Source organism: Dendrobates tinctorius, unplaced genomic scaffold (assembly GCF_039654945.1).
Source record: "Dendrobates tinctorius isolate UK_male_01 unplaced genomic scaffold, ASM3965494v1 ptg000073l, whole genome shotgun sequence".
In the NCBI taxonomy this organism is placed as follows: domain Eukaryota; kingdom Metazoa; phylum Chordata; class Amphibia; order Anura; family Dendrobatidae; genus Dendrobates; species Dendrobates tinctorius.
The window spans coordinates 37,669,580-37,687,820 of NW_027361741.1; the positions used below are offsets into that span (position 1 = coordinate 37,669,580).

Consider the following 18,241-nt stretch of genomic DNA (forward strand, 5'->3'; position numbering starts at 1 on the left):
GAACATCCAAAGGTAACAATCAACTGGGATAATGTGCCACAGATTATTGCAGTTATCAAGAAGATTAACCCCATTATTTCCACTCAGGATCTGTGTGAATCAAATTTTTTTTTTTATTATATATATATATATATATATATATATATATATATATATATATATATATATATATATATATATATATATTTCTCCATACAGATTTGGAAAAACAAAATTCTAAAAAAAAAATAAAAAAAAAAAAATTCAAGAGAAATTTGTATAGCTCACTGCATTCACCTGCCATAACTATTTTGTCTGTCTCAAAACTGCAAACCATCAACCAAATGAGCAGCCCCACACCAACAAACATGGAGCTGGCATTTACTCCTGATGACTAGACAAAGAACACTGGAAATTCAGCCCCAATCTGCTGTTCTCAGCACTGCCCATCTCCTACACTAAATCCAGTTATATTAGTGAACTCAGTCATTGAGCTAGGGACAACATACTGAAACCATAAATGGCAGCTAAAATAATAATAAAATTTATTTTTATAGCGCCGACATATTCCACAGCACTTTACATTTCAGAGGGGATTTGTACAGACAATAGACATTACAGCATAACAATAATCACATACAGTAGATTATAACAAATACCAAGAGGAGTGAGGGCCCTGCTCGCAAGCTTACAGTCTATGAGGAAAGAGGTAGACACGAAAGGTGGGTGGTAACAGTTGCCCTGATTGTATGGACCAGCCATAATGTTAAGTGTGTAACAGTACAGACACAGAGGGCTAATGGATGCATAAAGCATGTGGGAACATGATGCTGGGAACCTGGTTATGGTAAAACTTTTGGCTCTGCCACACAGGGATAGGTTAGGTTAATGTGTTGAGGCGATAGGCCAGTCTGAATAAATGCGTTTTCAGGACACGCTTAAAATTGTGGGGATTGGGGACTAAAATATGGCCAATATGAATACTGTTTAAATCATATCATGCAAATTTCCCATTTATGCTGAGAATTAAGTCATCACTGTAGTCATAAACGTGCTTTATTGCGTTCAGAAATCCCAGTACTACTGTCACACAGACGCAATATGTTACTGTAATATGACTTTATATCATAGAACGAATAGGCTATATTTAAAACTACATAACTTATGATGGAGAAAAAAAAAAAAGAAGTGCGGAAATGGCAATGGGCAGGACACTTACCCTGCTGGTAGGTCGCCATCCAACTCTTGCCAAGGGCCTAAGTGCAGCAAACGGTAAGAGGTAATAAAGGATTGTGAGAGGCCAGGAACGTAATTTCAGTGCCGACCTAGACATGCAGGTCAGCTGCCCCAACCTCCGTCTGAGCGCCAGCTGAGGGAACTGCAACCTGTGAGATCAGATACAAGTGTCAGAAGATAGTGCAACGGTCTAGGGATGGCTTCTACCCAGTATGAACCCAACAGTCTTGGCTATCAGCAGATTTCACAATGCCCAATATATAGATCAGATTAACAGATACCATGTATAACCAGCACTGAAAAGAGAACTGCAACATCTGCAGATCAGGCCTAATCAGGAGAAACCAAACAAGCAAAAGGGAGAATAATTCTCCAGCTGCTTAAGAATAAACACTAAATTGTAGGAGCAATTGGAGTTAAACCCTTGCATGTGCTGTGGGCCTTTTACCATGTTAGTGTTTCTAAGCATTGTTCTCTTGATACAGACGACTCATTTAATTATTCATGGCTTTTTATTATCCCCATGCCAAGCACATTTCCGCTGCTCTTTCCAGACCATACCAATACCACTCCAGTCACAGAGAAGCTAAAAAGGCAAGAAGTCTACAAATCACAACCCTCTGAAAACAACCTTAATATTTGCAAGTGAAAAACAAAAGGACAGCAAGTCCTGGTTTTGGAGTTCTTTGTAGAGGTTCGACAATAAGAAAAAAGTAACAAACCTTCTCAGAGTCACCAGAGCGTACAGAGGCTCAGCCCAAGATGTTATACATTGCCGGCAACTCGAAGATGAGGTACCCAGTAACCAAGGCCGCCTCTCACTCCCCCCTTTCACTGCAGACAACCATGGACCAATCCCTGCCTTGCTGCCTCTTTGCCCATCCATCCTTTCCAGAGACACATTCCTCAGTCCTGGTCTCTCATTCACAGTGCACAATGCTGAGCCAGCAGCTTTTCTGGCCGACTGGCCACACAGTAGCATCATTCTCTCCCTCCCCCTCACTCCACTGAATACATAAGGAGCTTTTGCCTAATTAGGCCAAACAAAAGCTTAGCCATTCTTCAACTTGTCCTTCCCCATTTCAACTGACCCACAAACGGAGGGTACCTGAAGCGCGCCCGTCTGGATGAGGAGCTATTGTCCAATTTTGCTGATTCTGATGTGTCAGCTTGTTCTTCCCTAGTAGGGTTAGTGGCACTGGCTGCTCGCGTCCTGCGAACATGAAGCTTCACTTTGCGCAGGTTACATCTGGAGGGTAGAGGATTTACTAGAGGTTTCCGGCATCTCACCATCTCCTTGGGTGCAAGATCGGAGCACGCTGGCCCCTCTGTGACAGGCACATCATCAGGGCTCAGGCCGCCGGTCTTTCATCCTCCTATTCTGGAGCAGGATGTGACGACAGATTAATACTCTGCAATAAGCAGGTTTCTACCTTTCGCTCCTCCTTAGATGGGAGTTCCGCTCTCCCCTTTACAGTGTCTGCTCTACAGGACGAGTGCTGCACACATCACACTGCGAACAAGCATAGGTCAAAGGGCAAGCTAATAAAAAGAACTTATTCCACTCCTATTTTATGTGTAGAAGGATTCCTAACCATGAATCACATTACAAATAAACGTCTTATTTAAAAGACTTAAAAGGGGCTCTCTAAATTTTCCCTTAAATTCACCTGTGTAATACTGGAAATAGGTATCCTAGGTTTTTGTTCCACCACAAACCACTTACTGTAGGACAGGCTGGTTGTTAAAGGGAATCTACTAGTATGAGCAACTCTCCTAAGCAGTCTTAGAAAGTAGAATAAAATCTGTGAATCTGTCTCCAGAGTTTATTTTAAATAAAAGGGGTCAATAAGAATGTGAGATACGTGGATCAGGAAAGACTGTCAATCACTACATTTCTCACAATGGCAACACCCCCTTTTATGTACCTTGCCCTCCTGAGGAAGATCAGTGTCCGGCCAATAAATGTCACCAGCTCTCTTACATTTTAAAGGGAATCTGTCACCTCATTTTTCCCCTATGAGATGCGGCCACCGCCATCAGGGGCAACGAGTTAGATTATACTCACCCTGGGGGAAGTCTGGTCAGATGGGTGTCGCAGGTCCAGGTCCGGCGCCTCCCATCTTCTAGCGATGACGTCCTCTTCCTTGCTTCTGCGCAGGCGTAATTCTCTGCCCTGTTGAGGGCAAGAGTAAAGTACTGCAGGGCGCAGGACCTCTCTGACATTTCCCGAAGCCTGCGCACTGCAGTACTTTGCTCTGCCCTCAACAGGGCAGAGAATTACACCTGCGCAAAAGCGCAATAGGAAGCAAGGAAGAGGACGTCATCGCTAGAAGATGGGAGGCACCGGACCAGGACACCCATCGGACCGGACCGCCCCCCCCCCGGGTGAGTATAATATAACTTGTTTTTCTTATCTTTCAGGTTACATCGGGGGCTTATCTACAGCATTACAGAATGCTGTAGATAAGCCCCTGATGGAGGTGGCCGCATCTCATAGGGGAAAGATGAGGTGACAGATTCCCTTTAAGCAAATATTCTCTTAAATAAGTCATCTTTCTATGACATACATGCTCAAATAGACAGATTATGAGGGTCGATCCTATTGACAGATTCTCTTTAAGAACATATTTCACACAAAGAAATTCTACATTTACCATATTAGATTTCATTAATGCACTTCTTTGCGAGCAAAGACAAGGTATCTGAAAAAGTTTCCTCCATGCCTTTCATAAATACAATAAATGAAATCTACAAGCATACCTTGAAAATGCATGTAATTTAAGCCAATATACTTACAAAAGGTACACTGTTGAAAAACAGCATCATGTGAATGCAAACTACAGGTGGCTGACTGCCATCTCTCCCAACTGCCCCATACGCAGAAACGACATCCATGTTGTCTATGGTGAGAGCAGAATCGTCAGGCAGCAGAAAGCCCCAGTATTGACAGCGAATGTTTGGCTGACTTATGTAATACGTATGGGGGTCTTAATATGTATAGTCAAGAAGAGATTCTTAGACCCTCTACCTAGGATATCACATTGAGAAGATTCACTTTGCGGCCTCAAAAACAAGGTGAAAATCTGCAGCAGAAGTTGATAGGCGATGAATATCAAATCATTTATAGACATCTAGACCCTTATGAATAACCTGATATCTACCCACCACATCATGCACTGAACAACTGATCTCAAAATCACATTTAAAGAATTGGCGTCAACAGCGGTCACTAATGGTACAATATGCACAATGAACTCCCAACATCTTAGATTTTCCACTACTTAGATCCAGGCACAATACCAGCGAATGCCCCGGCGCACATGGCTGCAGAGTGATGCATCATTGTACTTTTAGCCAACCATCATGAAATCCTAAATCAGTAACTGTACACAATGAAAGTCTCGCCCACGGAAGACAACAGCGGTGGATGATCGCAGAATAATCTCCATGGTGAAGAGAAACCCCTTCACAACAGCCAACCAAGCAGGGTGGATTTGATTTAAATTTAACTGATTTAAATCTAACTGATTTAAATCACGATTTAAATCACTAGTCAGTAAGGCTTGATTTAAATCAGTGATTTAAATCAAAGTTTCTACCTAAACTAGTTCTTGCTACTTTAACATGCAAGTAGATGAAGATTTTTAGAATCACTTTTTATATCACTTTTTTCTCCCCAGTTTAATGGGTTAATCATTCATATTTGGACACCACTGTTCTGTTGTACTTAGGAAGGAGAAAAATAATCCTGACCTTAATAACAATTTAAATAGATTTATTCAACTGAAACAATAATAACATTACAGCATAAGTTATTTGCTTAAACAAACATCCATGTTTGTTAACTAAACAAAATATATATATATATTTTAAGAAACTTAGACTGTCAGCCCAGCCGACACATGAAAAACTTAAATACTACTGTCCCTGCTGTCCTCTGTAGCTCACTTGTCCTCATCTTCTTCTTCTTTGTTGCTATTCATAATCTGGAAAAGAAAAACAAGCTTTCCTGCTTTATTGGGTCCCAACCGATTTCTCAATTTAGAATGAATGAGTCCAAAGGAAGAGAATATTCTTTCAACGCCTGCAGAAGAAGCTACTGCTGTTAAAAATGAAATCATTACTTGAACAGTCTCTAAATCCAAGCGCTTAAGTGACTTCCACCAGTTTACTGGTGTGACCTTCCTTAAAATATCTTCAGCAAACATCTATTTCTTGAATGGTTCCCCCTTAGCTCTGAAGTTTATTATAGTTGGCATTAAAGATGGATGATAGCTGGATACCCATGTCATAGCTAACTCCTTTTCCTCAGCACTTAGGTTTTGACCCTGATATTGGATATTGACAATATTTGCCAAAAAATGAGCTGGAGTCAGTGCTTGTCCCATTCGTTTGTTTACTGCTTGTAATTTAATTCTGTCCATGTGTAGTTCTGTTTTTAAGTGTTCACTCAGTTCCTTCCAAATTTCAACAGCATCCGCAATAAAACAGCTATTTTTCTGTATTTTGTTTAAAGCTTTAGAGATGGGTTTCAGGAAGCTCAGCATATGTTCAACATTTCTCTTAAGCCCAATGTTGAGGATTTTGGCCGTGACAGTGCCATCTATTTTATCTCGATTTTCTTCACAAAGTGTCATCAGAATAGGCCAGTTTTTGATAGATATACTGCTCAAAACAGTCCACCACAGAGTTCCATCTAACATCTTGTGGGAGCGTTAGCTTGGTTCCACCCATCCTTTTCAGAGCTGCTGCAGCAAAATGATTATTACGGAAGTATTTAGCAATTTCAACAACATTAGCCTTTATTTCTGGAACACTTAAGTCTTTGGCTAAGAGGTGCAGCAAATGAGCACTGCAACCATATGTTATTAGCAGCTTTGTATTCCCTCCCTGCTCTTCTAAATCTCTTCTCATCTTGGATACGTTTGCAGCATTGTCAGTGACCAAACCGCGTACTAGACATTTGAATTTTTGTCCACATGTCGTTATAGCTTTTACTGCCACTTCTTGTAAGTATTCTGCTGTGTGTGCATTTCCTCACGTATCAGTTGTTTGTGCAAGGAAGACTTTACCTTCTTCTGTTGTTATACAAGCACATACAATAGGATCATTGTGGACATTACTCCACCCATCAATACTTAGGTTAACAATTTTACCCTCCTGAGCTGTTGCACATTGCTCCATTTCTCTGTCATACACTTGATCCAGCAGTTTCCCTGCAACATCAGCTCTGCTGGGTGGACTGTATCCTGGTCTCAGTGACTGAACCATATTAATGAAATGTGGGTTCTCAGTCAGATGGAAAGAAGAGTTCGTTGCATAAATAAACTGGGCAATTTTTTCATCAATCAACTCTTTTTCTAATCTGCTAGTTCTTATCACAAACCTATCTATGGTGGTTCCAGGAGGTAAAGGTTTTTTCTTCCTTTTGGGTGATGGTGATATGTGGCTGTGGGTGTCTGATGATGATGCTGCTGCTGCTGCTAATGAAGCACTATCCTGGATGGATAACTATGAAACTGTAGAACAGGATGATGGTGATCTTGGAGGTGGATAGTTTCCAGAATCCATGAATTCCCCTAAACAAAAAAAGTCAATGCTGTTATTTTATTGTTTATACAATTTCTGCTTATTGTACACAACACATCACTGCCCCTGCCCCAAAAGGAATATTTGTTTTTCTTCATAACTGTACCAAATGACAGTAACATGCAGTAATAATAAGAAATATAATTTTTCTCACACATGACAGTTCAGTCTTTAGAAATAGGATTCAATAAAAATGTTTACCAACCTGAAGATCCTGCCTGTTCAGAAGTGTTTCTTTGGTCATCTTCATCACCGCACTTCTCATGATGTTGCCTCATTCGCGCCACCAGGCCTTGCATCTCTTTGTTGCATCGTTTGCATTTTGCACGCATGCCTGCCTTACCGATAGGCGAAGGAGCTTCATTAAAATATTCCCAAACTGGGTCTCTTTTACGGCCTGCTGCCATTATAAGGAAAGAATATAATAAACCTCAGATCGTACACACAAACAGATCCAGACTTGTCTGTCTGTGGCTATGCTGCAGTATTGTGCTCAAAGTTTCACTTTCATTTTCTTGTCTGCTTGCCCTTCCTCCTCCTCACACTTAGATTCACATTCTTCTTGTGTTGTGCAGATCTATTCCACTCCAAACAATCAGAAACATATTGTCTAACTTCTTGGACTTGGCACTGAAGGGGTTGATTCTGCATTCATAGGTTTGTAGAACAATAGGATTAAGGTCTTTTTCTCAACTCTGTTCATGTTGTAACATTTTTGCCATGAAGAAGAGGCTGGGACCTCTGCGGAGTCAAATTCAGTTTTGAGAACTGCGTAAGTAAAGCGAGCGTCTGTGATAATATAGGAGAGAAACTGCCCACTAATCCTACAGAAACCTCTGGAAGAGCATGGCATTGTGAATGTTACACATATACAGCCTTTATTCTACTGAGTTAAACAACTTGGCTTTATCTCATGATGGAAGAACCTTTGGATGGTAAAATATTTTCCTCAAAAAGCAGTTTATTGAACAAAATCCGATTTAAATAAAAAAAAATCCGATTTTTTGGCTTTTTTAAAAAAAAACAACATTGATTTTTATCCACCCTGCAACCAAGTGAACAACACTCTCCAGGAGGTAGGCGTATCAATATCCAAATCTACCATAAAGAGAAGACTGTATGAAAGTAAATACAGAGGGTTCACTGCACAGTGCAAGCCACTCAATCATCAAGAATAAAAAGGCTAGACTGGACTTTGCTAAAAAAACACAGCTAAAAAAGCCAGCACAGTTCTGGAAGAACATTCTTTGGACAGATGAAACCAAGATCAACCTCTACCAGAATGATGGAAAGATAAAAGTATGGCGAAGGCGTGGTACAGCTCATGATCCAAAGCATACCACATCATCTGTAAAACACGGCGGATGCAGTGTGATGGCTTGGGCATGCATGGCTGCCAGTGGCACTGGGTCACTAGTGTTTATGGATGATGTGACACAGGACAGAGGCAGCCGAATGAATTCTGAGGTATTCAGAGCCATACTGTGTGCTCAGATCCAGCCAAACTGACTGGTCGTCGTTTCATACTACAGATGGACAATGACCCAAAACATAAAGCCAAAGCAACCCAGGAGTTTATTAAAGCAAAGAAGTGGAATATTCTTGAATGGCCAAGTCAGTCACCTGATCTCAACCCAATTGAGCATGCATTTCACTTGTTAAAGACTAAACTTCAGACAGAAAGGCCCACAAACAGCAACTGAAAACCACCGCAGTGAAGGCCTGTCAGAGCATCACAAAGGAGGAAACACATCGTCTGGTGATGTCCATGAGTTCAAGACTTCAGGCAGTCATTGCCAACAAAGGGTTTTCAACCAAGTACTAGAAATGAACATTTTATTTACAATTATTTAATCTGTCCAATTACTTTTGGTCCCTTTAAAAATAGGGTGGCACATGTTAAGGAGCTGAAACGCCTAAACCCTTCATCCAATTTTAATGTGGATACCCTCAATTGAAAGCTGAAAGTCTGAACTTCAACTGCATCTGAATTGTTTTGTTTAAAATTCATTGTGGTAATGTCTAGAACCAAAATTAGAAAAATGTTGTCTCTGTCCAAACATATATGGACCGAACTGTATATAGGTGTGGTGCTAAATAGGGTATAAACAGACGATAAAAGGAAGAAAATTAGTTTTTTGTTTTTTAAGGCGACAGATTCCCCATAATGGTATTTGGAAATACACTTTGGATTTTCAGATACGCGTTTTTTCATGCAAAATGTTTGTGTAGAAAATCTGCTGCATTAATCAGTTCAAACAAAATAAATGTGATTTCATAACATGCCCACTGTGCATCCAAAGAGACTGTCGAACTGTGCAATGTTTTGAGTGTGAAAACCATTTTTTTGGGCTTTTTTTTAATGGAGTTTTTCAATTATAATTTTTTAAGCACTTTACCCTAAAATGCAGCCACAGTGCCTGACAGACAGCTGAAGGACTGAACACAGTGGCCCACAAGCAGCTCCTTGCACACTGCTGCCTGATTCCCGATATCAACTCTTTCTGCATCCTTAGGATGCACATAGCAGTGAATACATTGGGGGAAGCCTATCAGCGTGTGCGACTGAGACAGCAGATGACAGCAATGACGTCACTACATCACGCCGGCTGTGCAGAGAGTCAATGGAAACAAGACAGGAGCAGAGCACCAGGGGAATGGGTGTACGTTTTTGGTTTTTTTTTTTCAGTAGACTTATTTTCGCTACCAGGCTGTCATTGTTAGTTTGTTCACTGTAATTTAAATTTGCATTTTGTACGTAACCCCTTATGGAATCAACGGTGCTCTAAAAATAAATGTATATGGGATGTATGCTTGAATACTGGGAGGCTGTGAGGACTCACACTGTATATAGGGGGGACTGTGTAGAGGCTCACACTGCATATAGGGGGCTCATACCAATTAATATTAAGTGATACAATTAATATAAAACATTTATAATTAACCTCTTTACCACCTGAGACGTAGCCATACGTCTCTGTGACCTGGTACTTATTGACCTGGGATATATGCATACATCCCGGTGATTTTGCGCTGACAGCCAACACTCGGCACTCACTGCCAGGAGCGGTCCTGCTCCACTCGTGGCACTTTAACTCCCTAAATGCTGCAATCGAACTTGACTGCAGGGTTTCATGAGCAGGCAGAGGGAAGACAGCCCCTCTGCCTGTAGATTGGAGACCCCATGACGTCATCGCAAGGGCCGGATGTCGTCATGTCACCACAGCTAGCAAAGTTGCTTGATCATGATGAAGCAACTTTGTCTGTCAGTGCAGCGCTGACAGTTTGCATAGCATAGGGATGCTCCTGCAAAAGTTAAAAAAAAAAAAAAAAAAAAATTGTAAAAAAAAAAAAAAAAAAAAAGTATATATATATATATATATATATATATATATATATATATATATATATATTTATTATCCATAAGTAAATATTTTTATGAAAAACAATAAAAGTACACATTTGTTATCACCACGTCTGGAACGAGCCGACCTATGAAACGGTCCCACTATCATAACCCCTTACAAAAAGTATAATAAAAGCCAGTCAAAAAGACAAATACAAATAAACATTGTACCGCTGGAAATATCATCTTGTCCTGCATAGAACAAGCCACCATACAGCTCCATAAGCGCAAAAATAAAAAAAAAAAGTTATAGCTCTCAGAATAAAGCGATGTAAAAATAATTTATTCTATAAAATAGTTTGTGTAACAGCACCAAAACATTAAAAAAAAAAAAAAACCTATATAAATGGGGTATCACTGTAATCGTACTGACCCAAACAATAAAACTACCTTATCAATTTTGCCAAACGTGGAACGGCAACAAAAAAAAAAAAAAATCCTGAATTGCTGTTCTTTGTTCATTCTGCCTAATCCCCATTTGCCAGGATGTCCCTCCTGAGAGCATCATGGAGAATGCTAAAGTACTACATTCTAGGGTGGGACTTCTGCCTGGAGATCCTTCCTTCCAAAAGCAGTTTGTTGGTCAGACAATACAGTCAATCTATAATGTTTACAAAAAGTATTCATGCTAGCCCAAGTCGCTTCCCTGCAAATTTGTTCTGCCAAGGCACCTGCTCTTTCAGCCCAGGAGGTGGAGATTGCTCTAGTTGAGTGGGCTTTTAGGTTCATCGGAGGGGGAATCTTCTCTGACCTGTACTTTATAGATATTGTAGACTTGATCCACCTTACTATAGTGGGTTTGGAAGCTTCCCCCCCATTCCTGCCCCCCGTATTGAACGAATAGGTTGGTATCCTGTCTCCAATCCAGTGTTGCCCCTATGCATCTAATGACAGCCTGTCTTACAAGAAATGGAAGAGGTGCTCTTTTTGGTTCCTAGGGTGTTTATAAAAGGAGGGTAAGGCTACTTCCTCATTTATGTTCTGGGCAGACTACTTTGGGGAAAAAAGCTGTATCGAATCTAAGGATTATTCCTACAGGATCTGAAGATGCGGATCCTGGACCGATGAGGCTTTTATCTTCCCTACTATTTAGGCGGAGGTGATGGCTAATAAAAATGCTGTTTCAAACGTCTGTTTTCAAATGCTTATGTCCTCTGCAGGCAACATAGGGGAGTTTACATAGGGAATTAAAGACTAAATATAAGTCCCACAGGGGCATTAAAGCGAACCTGTTATCAGGTTTGGCAGATACGAGTTACGGCCACCGTCTTTCAGGGATTATCTAAAGAATTCTATAATGCTGTAGGATAAGCCCCCGATCCGACCTGCAAGAGAAGAAAAATAAGTTTTAGTATAGTCATCCGGGGAAGGGAGGTGGCCCGATCCGATGCCTCCCATCTTCTTGCGATACCACGCTCTTGCTTGCTTCATGGCTCCCCGGCATCACGCTTCTACGCAGGCGTACTTCTCTGCCCTATTGAGGGTAGAAGAAAGCACTGCAGTGCGCAGACGCCAGGAAAGGTTAGAGAGGCCCAGCGCCTGTGCACTGTAGTACTTCTCTGCCCTCAACAGGGCAGATAAGTACGCCTGCACAGGAGCGCAATGCCAGGGAGCCATGAATCAGGCAGGAGGGCGGTATCGCAAGAAGATGGGAGGCGCTGGACCAGGACCTGCAATATCCATCGGACCGGACCACCCCTCGGGTGAGTATAATAAAACATTTTTCTTCTCTTGCAGATTGGATCGGGGATTTATTTACAGCTTTACAGAACCTGGTGACACGTTCCATTTAATCTTCTTATAGTGGGCGTTAGCCTGTGTATTGCCCTAGTAAATCTGGCCACCCACGGGTGGGAGGCTAGGGGATGGTCAAAGAAAATGCTCAAAGATGATATTTGGACCTTTTTATTGTGTTTGGCCGTAGACTCTTATTAAACCTGGCCTATAGAAAATCTAGTATTTTAGAGACATCCATTTGGGAGGTGTCTACGTAGGAACTGCCATACTCCAGTCCAAACAATCTTTTTTTTTAATAAATTGTCAAAGTAACTGGCTTTCTGCTTTCTTGGACTGGTTCCTCTAGGGCCATGATTTTTAATAGAGGGAATCAACTTCTTTTTGACCAAAAGGGAACTATCAGGAGCACCTCTGCCTGATCTTCCTGAATCTTCCTTAGAACCCTCGGGATTGAGGCTATTTTCACACTTGTGTTTTTTTGCTGCGTGTTTTGTGCGCACACAAACGCATGAAAAAAAAACCGCATCATGCGTTTGTGCGTTTTTTTGCATTTTTTTTTTTTAAGACGCATGCTTTTTTTACGTATGCGCACCCATAGACTTTAATGGGTGTTTTGCTGTAAAAAAAAACGCATTGCGTGCACATGCGTTTTTTGGGGGCAACTCGGACGCACAAAAAAATGCAACAGGATGCATTTTTGTGCGCCCTAGCGCACACTGCAAAAAAGACGCGTGCGCATATGTATTCGCACCCATGTTAAAGTATAGGGGAAAAAAAAACGCAAGTGTAAAACCAGCCTAAGGCCACTGGAGCAAAGGTATATGATACAGTTCTGCTAGGGTTGAATAGCTTCAGATAACTGCTTATCCGAATAGTTATAGCGCTTCCCGAATAGCTGCATCGGTAACCCGGATGGATACCTGAAGCGCTCCCAATAATCAGCTGTTTGGCGCCGCAGCTGTGTGACAGTCATAACACATGCCTGGAGAGCCCAAACAAACAGCCTCTCCCCATGCATGTGTTGTGACTATCACACAGCCGAACAGCTGATTATTGGGAGTGCTCCAGGTATCCGGGTTACCGATGCAGCTATTCGGGAAGCGCTACAACTAGTCGGATAAGCAGTTATCCGAAGCTATTTGATCAACCCTAAGTCCTGCTCTAAACTTGATTTAAGGCATCGATTCAGTCGGGGTTGTCCATCGGGTTCAGGAAGTAAATCCTTCCACATGAAATGGGGAGATTGAAAAAACTGTCCTGTCCAAGCAAAGATTCTAGAGGCCAACTCCTTAAGAGAACGATGTCTTAGGCCTCCCTGGTGGCGTAAAAAAGATATAGCTGTTATGTTTTTCCCACATGATCTTTGTGTGTCGGTCTTCCCGCAATGGTCGGATCAGTCATACCGCGTAAAGCTCCCTGTAATTTGAAGACTGGGTCTGGATCTCTGGAAGCCAAACCCCCTGGAAAAATTTTCCCCCAGATGGGCTCCCCATCACTCCATGCTTGCATCCATGGTAAATGTCACACAGGGAAAAGAAATCCATGGCATGCCCAATTGGAGGTTTTTGGGGATGATCCACCAGACCAGAGATTTTCTTACCGCCAGGGATAAGTACATTTCCCGGTCAAGGGTTATTTGCCGCCTGTCCCAGGAAGATAGAATAGCCCTTTGAAGATCCCGCAAAAGAAATTGGCTCCAGCGGACAACGAGGATGCGAGATATTAAAATGCCTAGAATCTTCATTGCCAACCAGAACGAAGATCAAGCTTCTTAAAAACAGCTGAATTCTGTTCCTTATTGTTCTCCATCTTCCTGCCAGTAAAAAAAGAAGTTCTCAACTGGGAGTCTAACAGAACTCCCAGGAATATCTTCATGGTTTCTGGCACCAAGTCCGACTTCTCTAGATTCAAAATAGAGCCTAGCTTTTTTGGTATTTAAATCGTAATATTTGCATGGACTCAAGTTCTTCTACTGAGTTGGCCACCAGCAAGAAGTCGTCTAGGTAGGGGACTATAACTATGCCCATCCTAAGATGATTATCTGAGAGATCGTAGCCTAATTTCATAAAGACCCAAAGGGGGCTGAGACCAGACCAAATGGAAAACACTGAAATTGTAAATGTCAGTTCTGGTTTTGAAATTCTGCTGCAAACTAGGAATTTCTGACAGAAGGGGTGTATTGGTACATGATAATATGCGCTTTTTAGGTCTAATGTGCACATAACTGCATTCTTGTTTATTAGAAGGATTGTTGTTTTTATAGACTCCATCCTGAATGTTTTGTATTTTACCCAGTAATTTAATGGCTTTAAGCTTATTATAGTGCGGGATTCACATGAGAGTTTTCTGATGAAGAGGCCAGAGTAGTGACCGCGGCCTTCCTCTATCTGGGGAACCGGTACTATTACTCCTGATTTTACTAGTTCTTTTATGTCTGACCACATAGGTGAACTGGCTGTTAGAGGGTGAGGATTTATTACAAATTTTTGGGGCGCCAGCCGTGTAAATTATTTTTTATAAACCCCTCTGAAATGGTCTTTAATGTCTACTGGACCTGGGAAATGTCTTGCCAATTTCCTGCAAACTGCCAGAGCCGCCTTCCTACGTGATTGGCGTCGGTCTCCTTGGGCCTGAACTTGAGCCAAAAAGGGGAGCTCTAAGCCCTTTGGGGTAGCTCCACCTACCCAACTTCCTGTTTCCCCTTATAGTCCTGTCTCTGGGAAGAACAAGATCTCTGAAAGGGCTGAAATTTGAAATTTCCAGTCTCTATCTTTTTCATCTGAGGCCTTCTCTATCTCATCTAAAACTGGACCAAATACTGTCAACCCGGAAAAGGGAATGGAACAAAGTTTGTTTTTGGATTGTTATCCTCTAACTAGGTCTTCTTTCAAATGGCTCGACAGGCTGCATTAGATAAGCAATTATTCCTAGCTGCAACTCTGATTTTGCGAATGCATCCACCATAAAAACTATGGCTAATTTCATTAACGGGAGCGAAGCTAAGATGTCCTCCCTAGATGTCTTGTTGCTTTAGTGCTCCTAAAGCTGCCCGATCCACAAACCCATGGATCTGGCCACTGAGGTAGCGGCCATGTTAGTTTTCATTATCGCCGCTGATGCCTCCCAGGATCTTTTAAGAAGGCAGTCAGCCTTACTGTCTATTGGCTCCCTGAGGCTTGAAGAGTCTTCAAACGGAATTGATGTCTTCTTAGCCACTTTAGCAACTTGTACAGCAATCTTGGGCATTTCTTCACAAATTTTCATGTCCTCAGGCTCGAACGGTAAATGAATCCTGAAATCACGAGGTATGACCAGCCTTTTTTCCCCACATCTTCCCATTCTTCCAGAATCATTGCACGGATATGGTTATTCACATTAACCACCCTATGCTTTGGGGGATCTCAGACCTCCAAACATTTCAATCTGGATTGACTGCGGCTTTAGAGCTTCCTCTACCTGCATAGCATTTCTGACCGCACGAAGGGGGGCGATCTTACGGATCGTAGCTCCTCCGCTGAAATTAAGTCCATCTCCCATTTTGGTCTCTTAGCCCGTGGCCCTAGTTGGGGGAAGTCTGTGGAGGAGCGAGGCTGGAGATAGAGGCCTGAAACTCCTCTCAAATCATGGACATTATCTCTGATAGGAATGTTGGTTGTTAATCTCTAATGATCTTAGTGATGCAGCCTTCGCATAACTGCTTTCCATAAGCTTCAGGCAAATTTATGCTGCACATGGGGCATCTTTTAGATTTCCCTGAGGCCTTCCCAGGCCTCTAGGGAGCAGGGATTGATGTAACAGGGGTTCCCCTGTCAAAAATTTGCAACAAGAAAAGGATACATTAAGGACACTGCACAGATAGTGAGACAACTTCATCCCCCACTAATGATTATCATGCTCTCCTGAATGTCTGCCCTACCTGCATACATGTAGTGTCAATATGATCACTGCACCCCTAGATGATTTCAAAGTTTGTAGGGGTGCAGTGATTCAAAGTATAGTTTTTAAAATGCTACTGCGCATGCGCCATTTTGCTGGAAAAAAAAAAAATGGCTGCAGCGAAAATGGCACCGCTGGCACAGTAGCATCTACTGGAACGTGATAGGTGCTGCGGCGCATACGCCGCCAGCACCATTTTGAGGAAGTTACTTTTTTCCTTTTACCATACTATATGCATAATGCGATACATATGAGATACACACTATTGGGAAGGCGTAATTTTGCTTAATGTAATTTTTTTTTTTTCCTAACCACACAATATTCCATGCAGTATGCAAAATAGGGGGCAGGTCACTGAGAGAATCAGTAACCTGTCATAAGACATACAGATGTATATGTAATCAGAGCACCACATGAAGACCCCCACAGGCCCGCCCCGAAGCACGAGCATATCATTAACTGAAAACTACAAATACAGATTAAACAACCACAAGAAGGATTTCATTAACCAAAATATTTTAATCATTATAACGGCGCTGACCTGACACTGTCTGTAGGTTATTGTGCACAATCCTGTTGATAAGAGTCCCTTTAACATACTGTTCCCACAGTGCCCTTAAGACTGACCCACTGAGTTATCCCAAGGTGAAAACACTGGCAATCATTTTCCTGAAGTGTCTTTTCAGCACCACTTGTGTATTTGCTTTGGCCTTTGTGCTTCCAAATGAAGCCACTGAAGAACGAATGTCACGCCTTTCAACTGCTTCAAGTGACATACAGGCAGAACATGTGCACAGATTTTTTTGCAGAAGTTTTGTAGCGCTTGTTCAGGCAGAATCCGGCGGAATAGTCTTGGGGGGGCATATCCACTATTATATTTTATTTTCACCTTACAGCATTCATTGTGCAGTGTAACATAATAGGCAACAGGATTCTTCAGAAAAATAATTACACATTGATTAATAAAAAAATTCTTAAGTTTGTGAACACAACTGGTTTTTACAGCCATTTTAAACATTTTTTACATGATGAGCTAAAAAAGTTATTTATACTATTATTTTGATGATTTTTTGTGCACTTTTTTGGGGGAACCTCATTCCCATATGCTTTTTCTATGAGCCAATATACCTGGTGACGCTGCAAATGGTACTTTATTGTACATCGTTATTGTTTATCCTCTTTTATACATTCTTTAGATACTGCAATATTTATGGTATGTACATGTACAATGCACCTTCACCGAATACTGACATCACTTTAGGGGTGGTGTCCATTTATATCCATCTCAGATAGCCACCACATTTACATGGCTTTATTAGTAGCAATGAGCAAACATGCTCGGATAAGGTGTTATCTGATCATCTGCGGGGGCTAACAGAGTGTCTTCAGCGTGCTCCAATAATATGTTGGAGTTCCCGCGACTGCATGTCCAGTGGCTGTTCAACAGCCACAACACATGCACGCTCAGATAAAACCTTATCTGAGCACGATCGCTCATCACTATTTATTAGTTATCATGCCGGTCATATTGTTTTATTTCAGTGCCAAATTTTGGCACAGGAAACCGGTTCTGGCACAATTAGAATGCTTTGTCTTCTGTAGGTTTTTGTACTTGTTACCTAATAAAAGATTTACATTGTTTAAAATACAGGAAGTGCAACCAATCTGTTACAGTATAAAAAGAAATGGGATGCAAAATATGCTGTTACACCCCTGCAGATCAACACTGATCGCCTATAAGACTCCGCCCTTAGGGTACCGTTACACCTAGCGACTCACCAGCGATCCCGACCAGCGATATGACGCGGGTCAGGATCGCTGGTGCATCGCTAGGTGGTCGCTAGTGAGCTGCCACACAGGCAGATCTCACCAGCGACATCGCTGGGGATGGGGATCGCTACTTACCTGTCACACCAGGCGATCCTGCGTCCTCCCGCCCGGCTCCATGCGTCGCTCGTCGGCGCCACAGGAAGCCCAGCAGGAAGCTGACGACGAGGAATGATCCAGGAGCTTCTCGTGCGATCAGCGATAACCAGCGGGGGAGGCGGTCGGAGGTAAGTATCACATGCAGCGATATCGCTAGCAATATTGCTGCAACGTCACAAAATCGGTGACTTTACAGCGATATCGCAGTGTGTAACGGGGGCTTTAATGTTTGAAGCAACCCCTTACCCAATTAAAAATTTCTATTATACACCCTGTATGGTACAAGTAACCAGTGTTATAATAATAATCTTCTGCAGCGCTTAACAGTTTGCACACATTATCATCGCTGTCCCCGATTGGGCTCAATCTAAATTCCCTATCCGTATGTCTTTGGAATGTGGGAGGAAACCGGAGAACCCGAAGGAAACC

General features: G+C 42.0%; 1 protein-coding gene across 4 annotated transcripts in view; it reads right to left on the reverse strand.

The window, feature by feature from the left end:
• Positions 1-18,241, reverse strand: part of PISD (phosphatidylserine decarboxylase) — a 39,890-nt gene that overhangs the window by 15,767 nt on the left and 5,882 nt on the right. The window contains exons 1-2 of one of the 4 annotated variants that reach the window (XM_073582804.1): positions 2,324-2,626; positions 1,199-1,364 (exon numbers count right to left, since the gene is read on the reverse strand). The exons of 1 other annotated variant lie outside the window; for it this stretch is intronic. In XM_073582804.1, the coding sequence (XP_073438905.1) occupies positions 1,199-1,364; positions 2,324-2,508 (351 nt within the window). In that variant the 5' untranslated portion in view covers positions 2,509-2,626. Of the gene's footprint in view, positions 1-1,198; positions 1,365-1,937; positions 2,223-2,323; positions 2,627-18,241 lie in introns of those variants that run through there. 2 more of the 4 variants (XM_073582803.1, XM_073582806.1) reach the window with 2 other exon arrangements.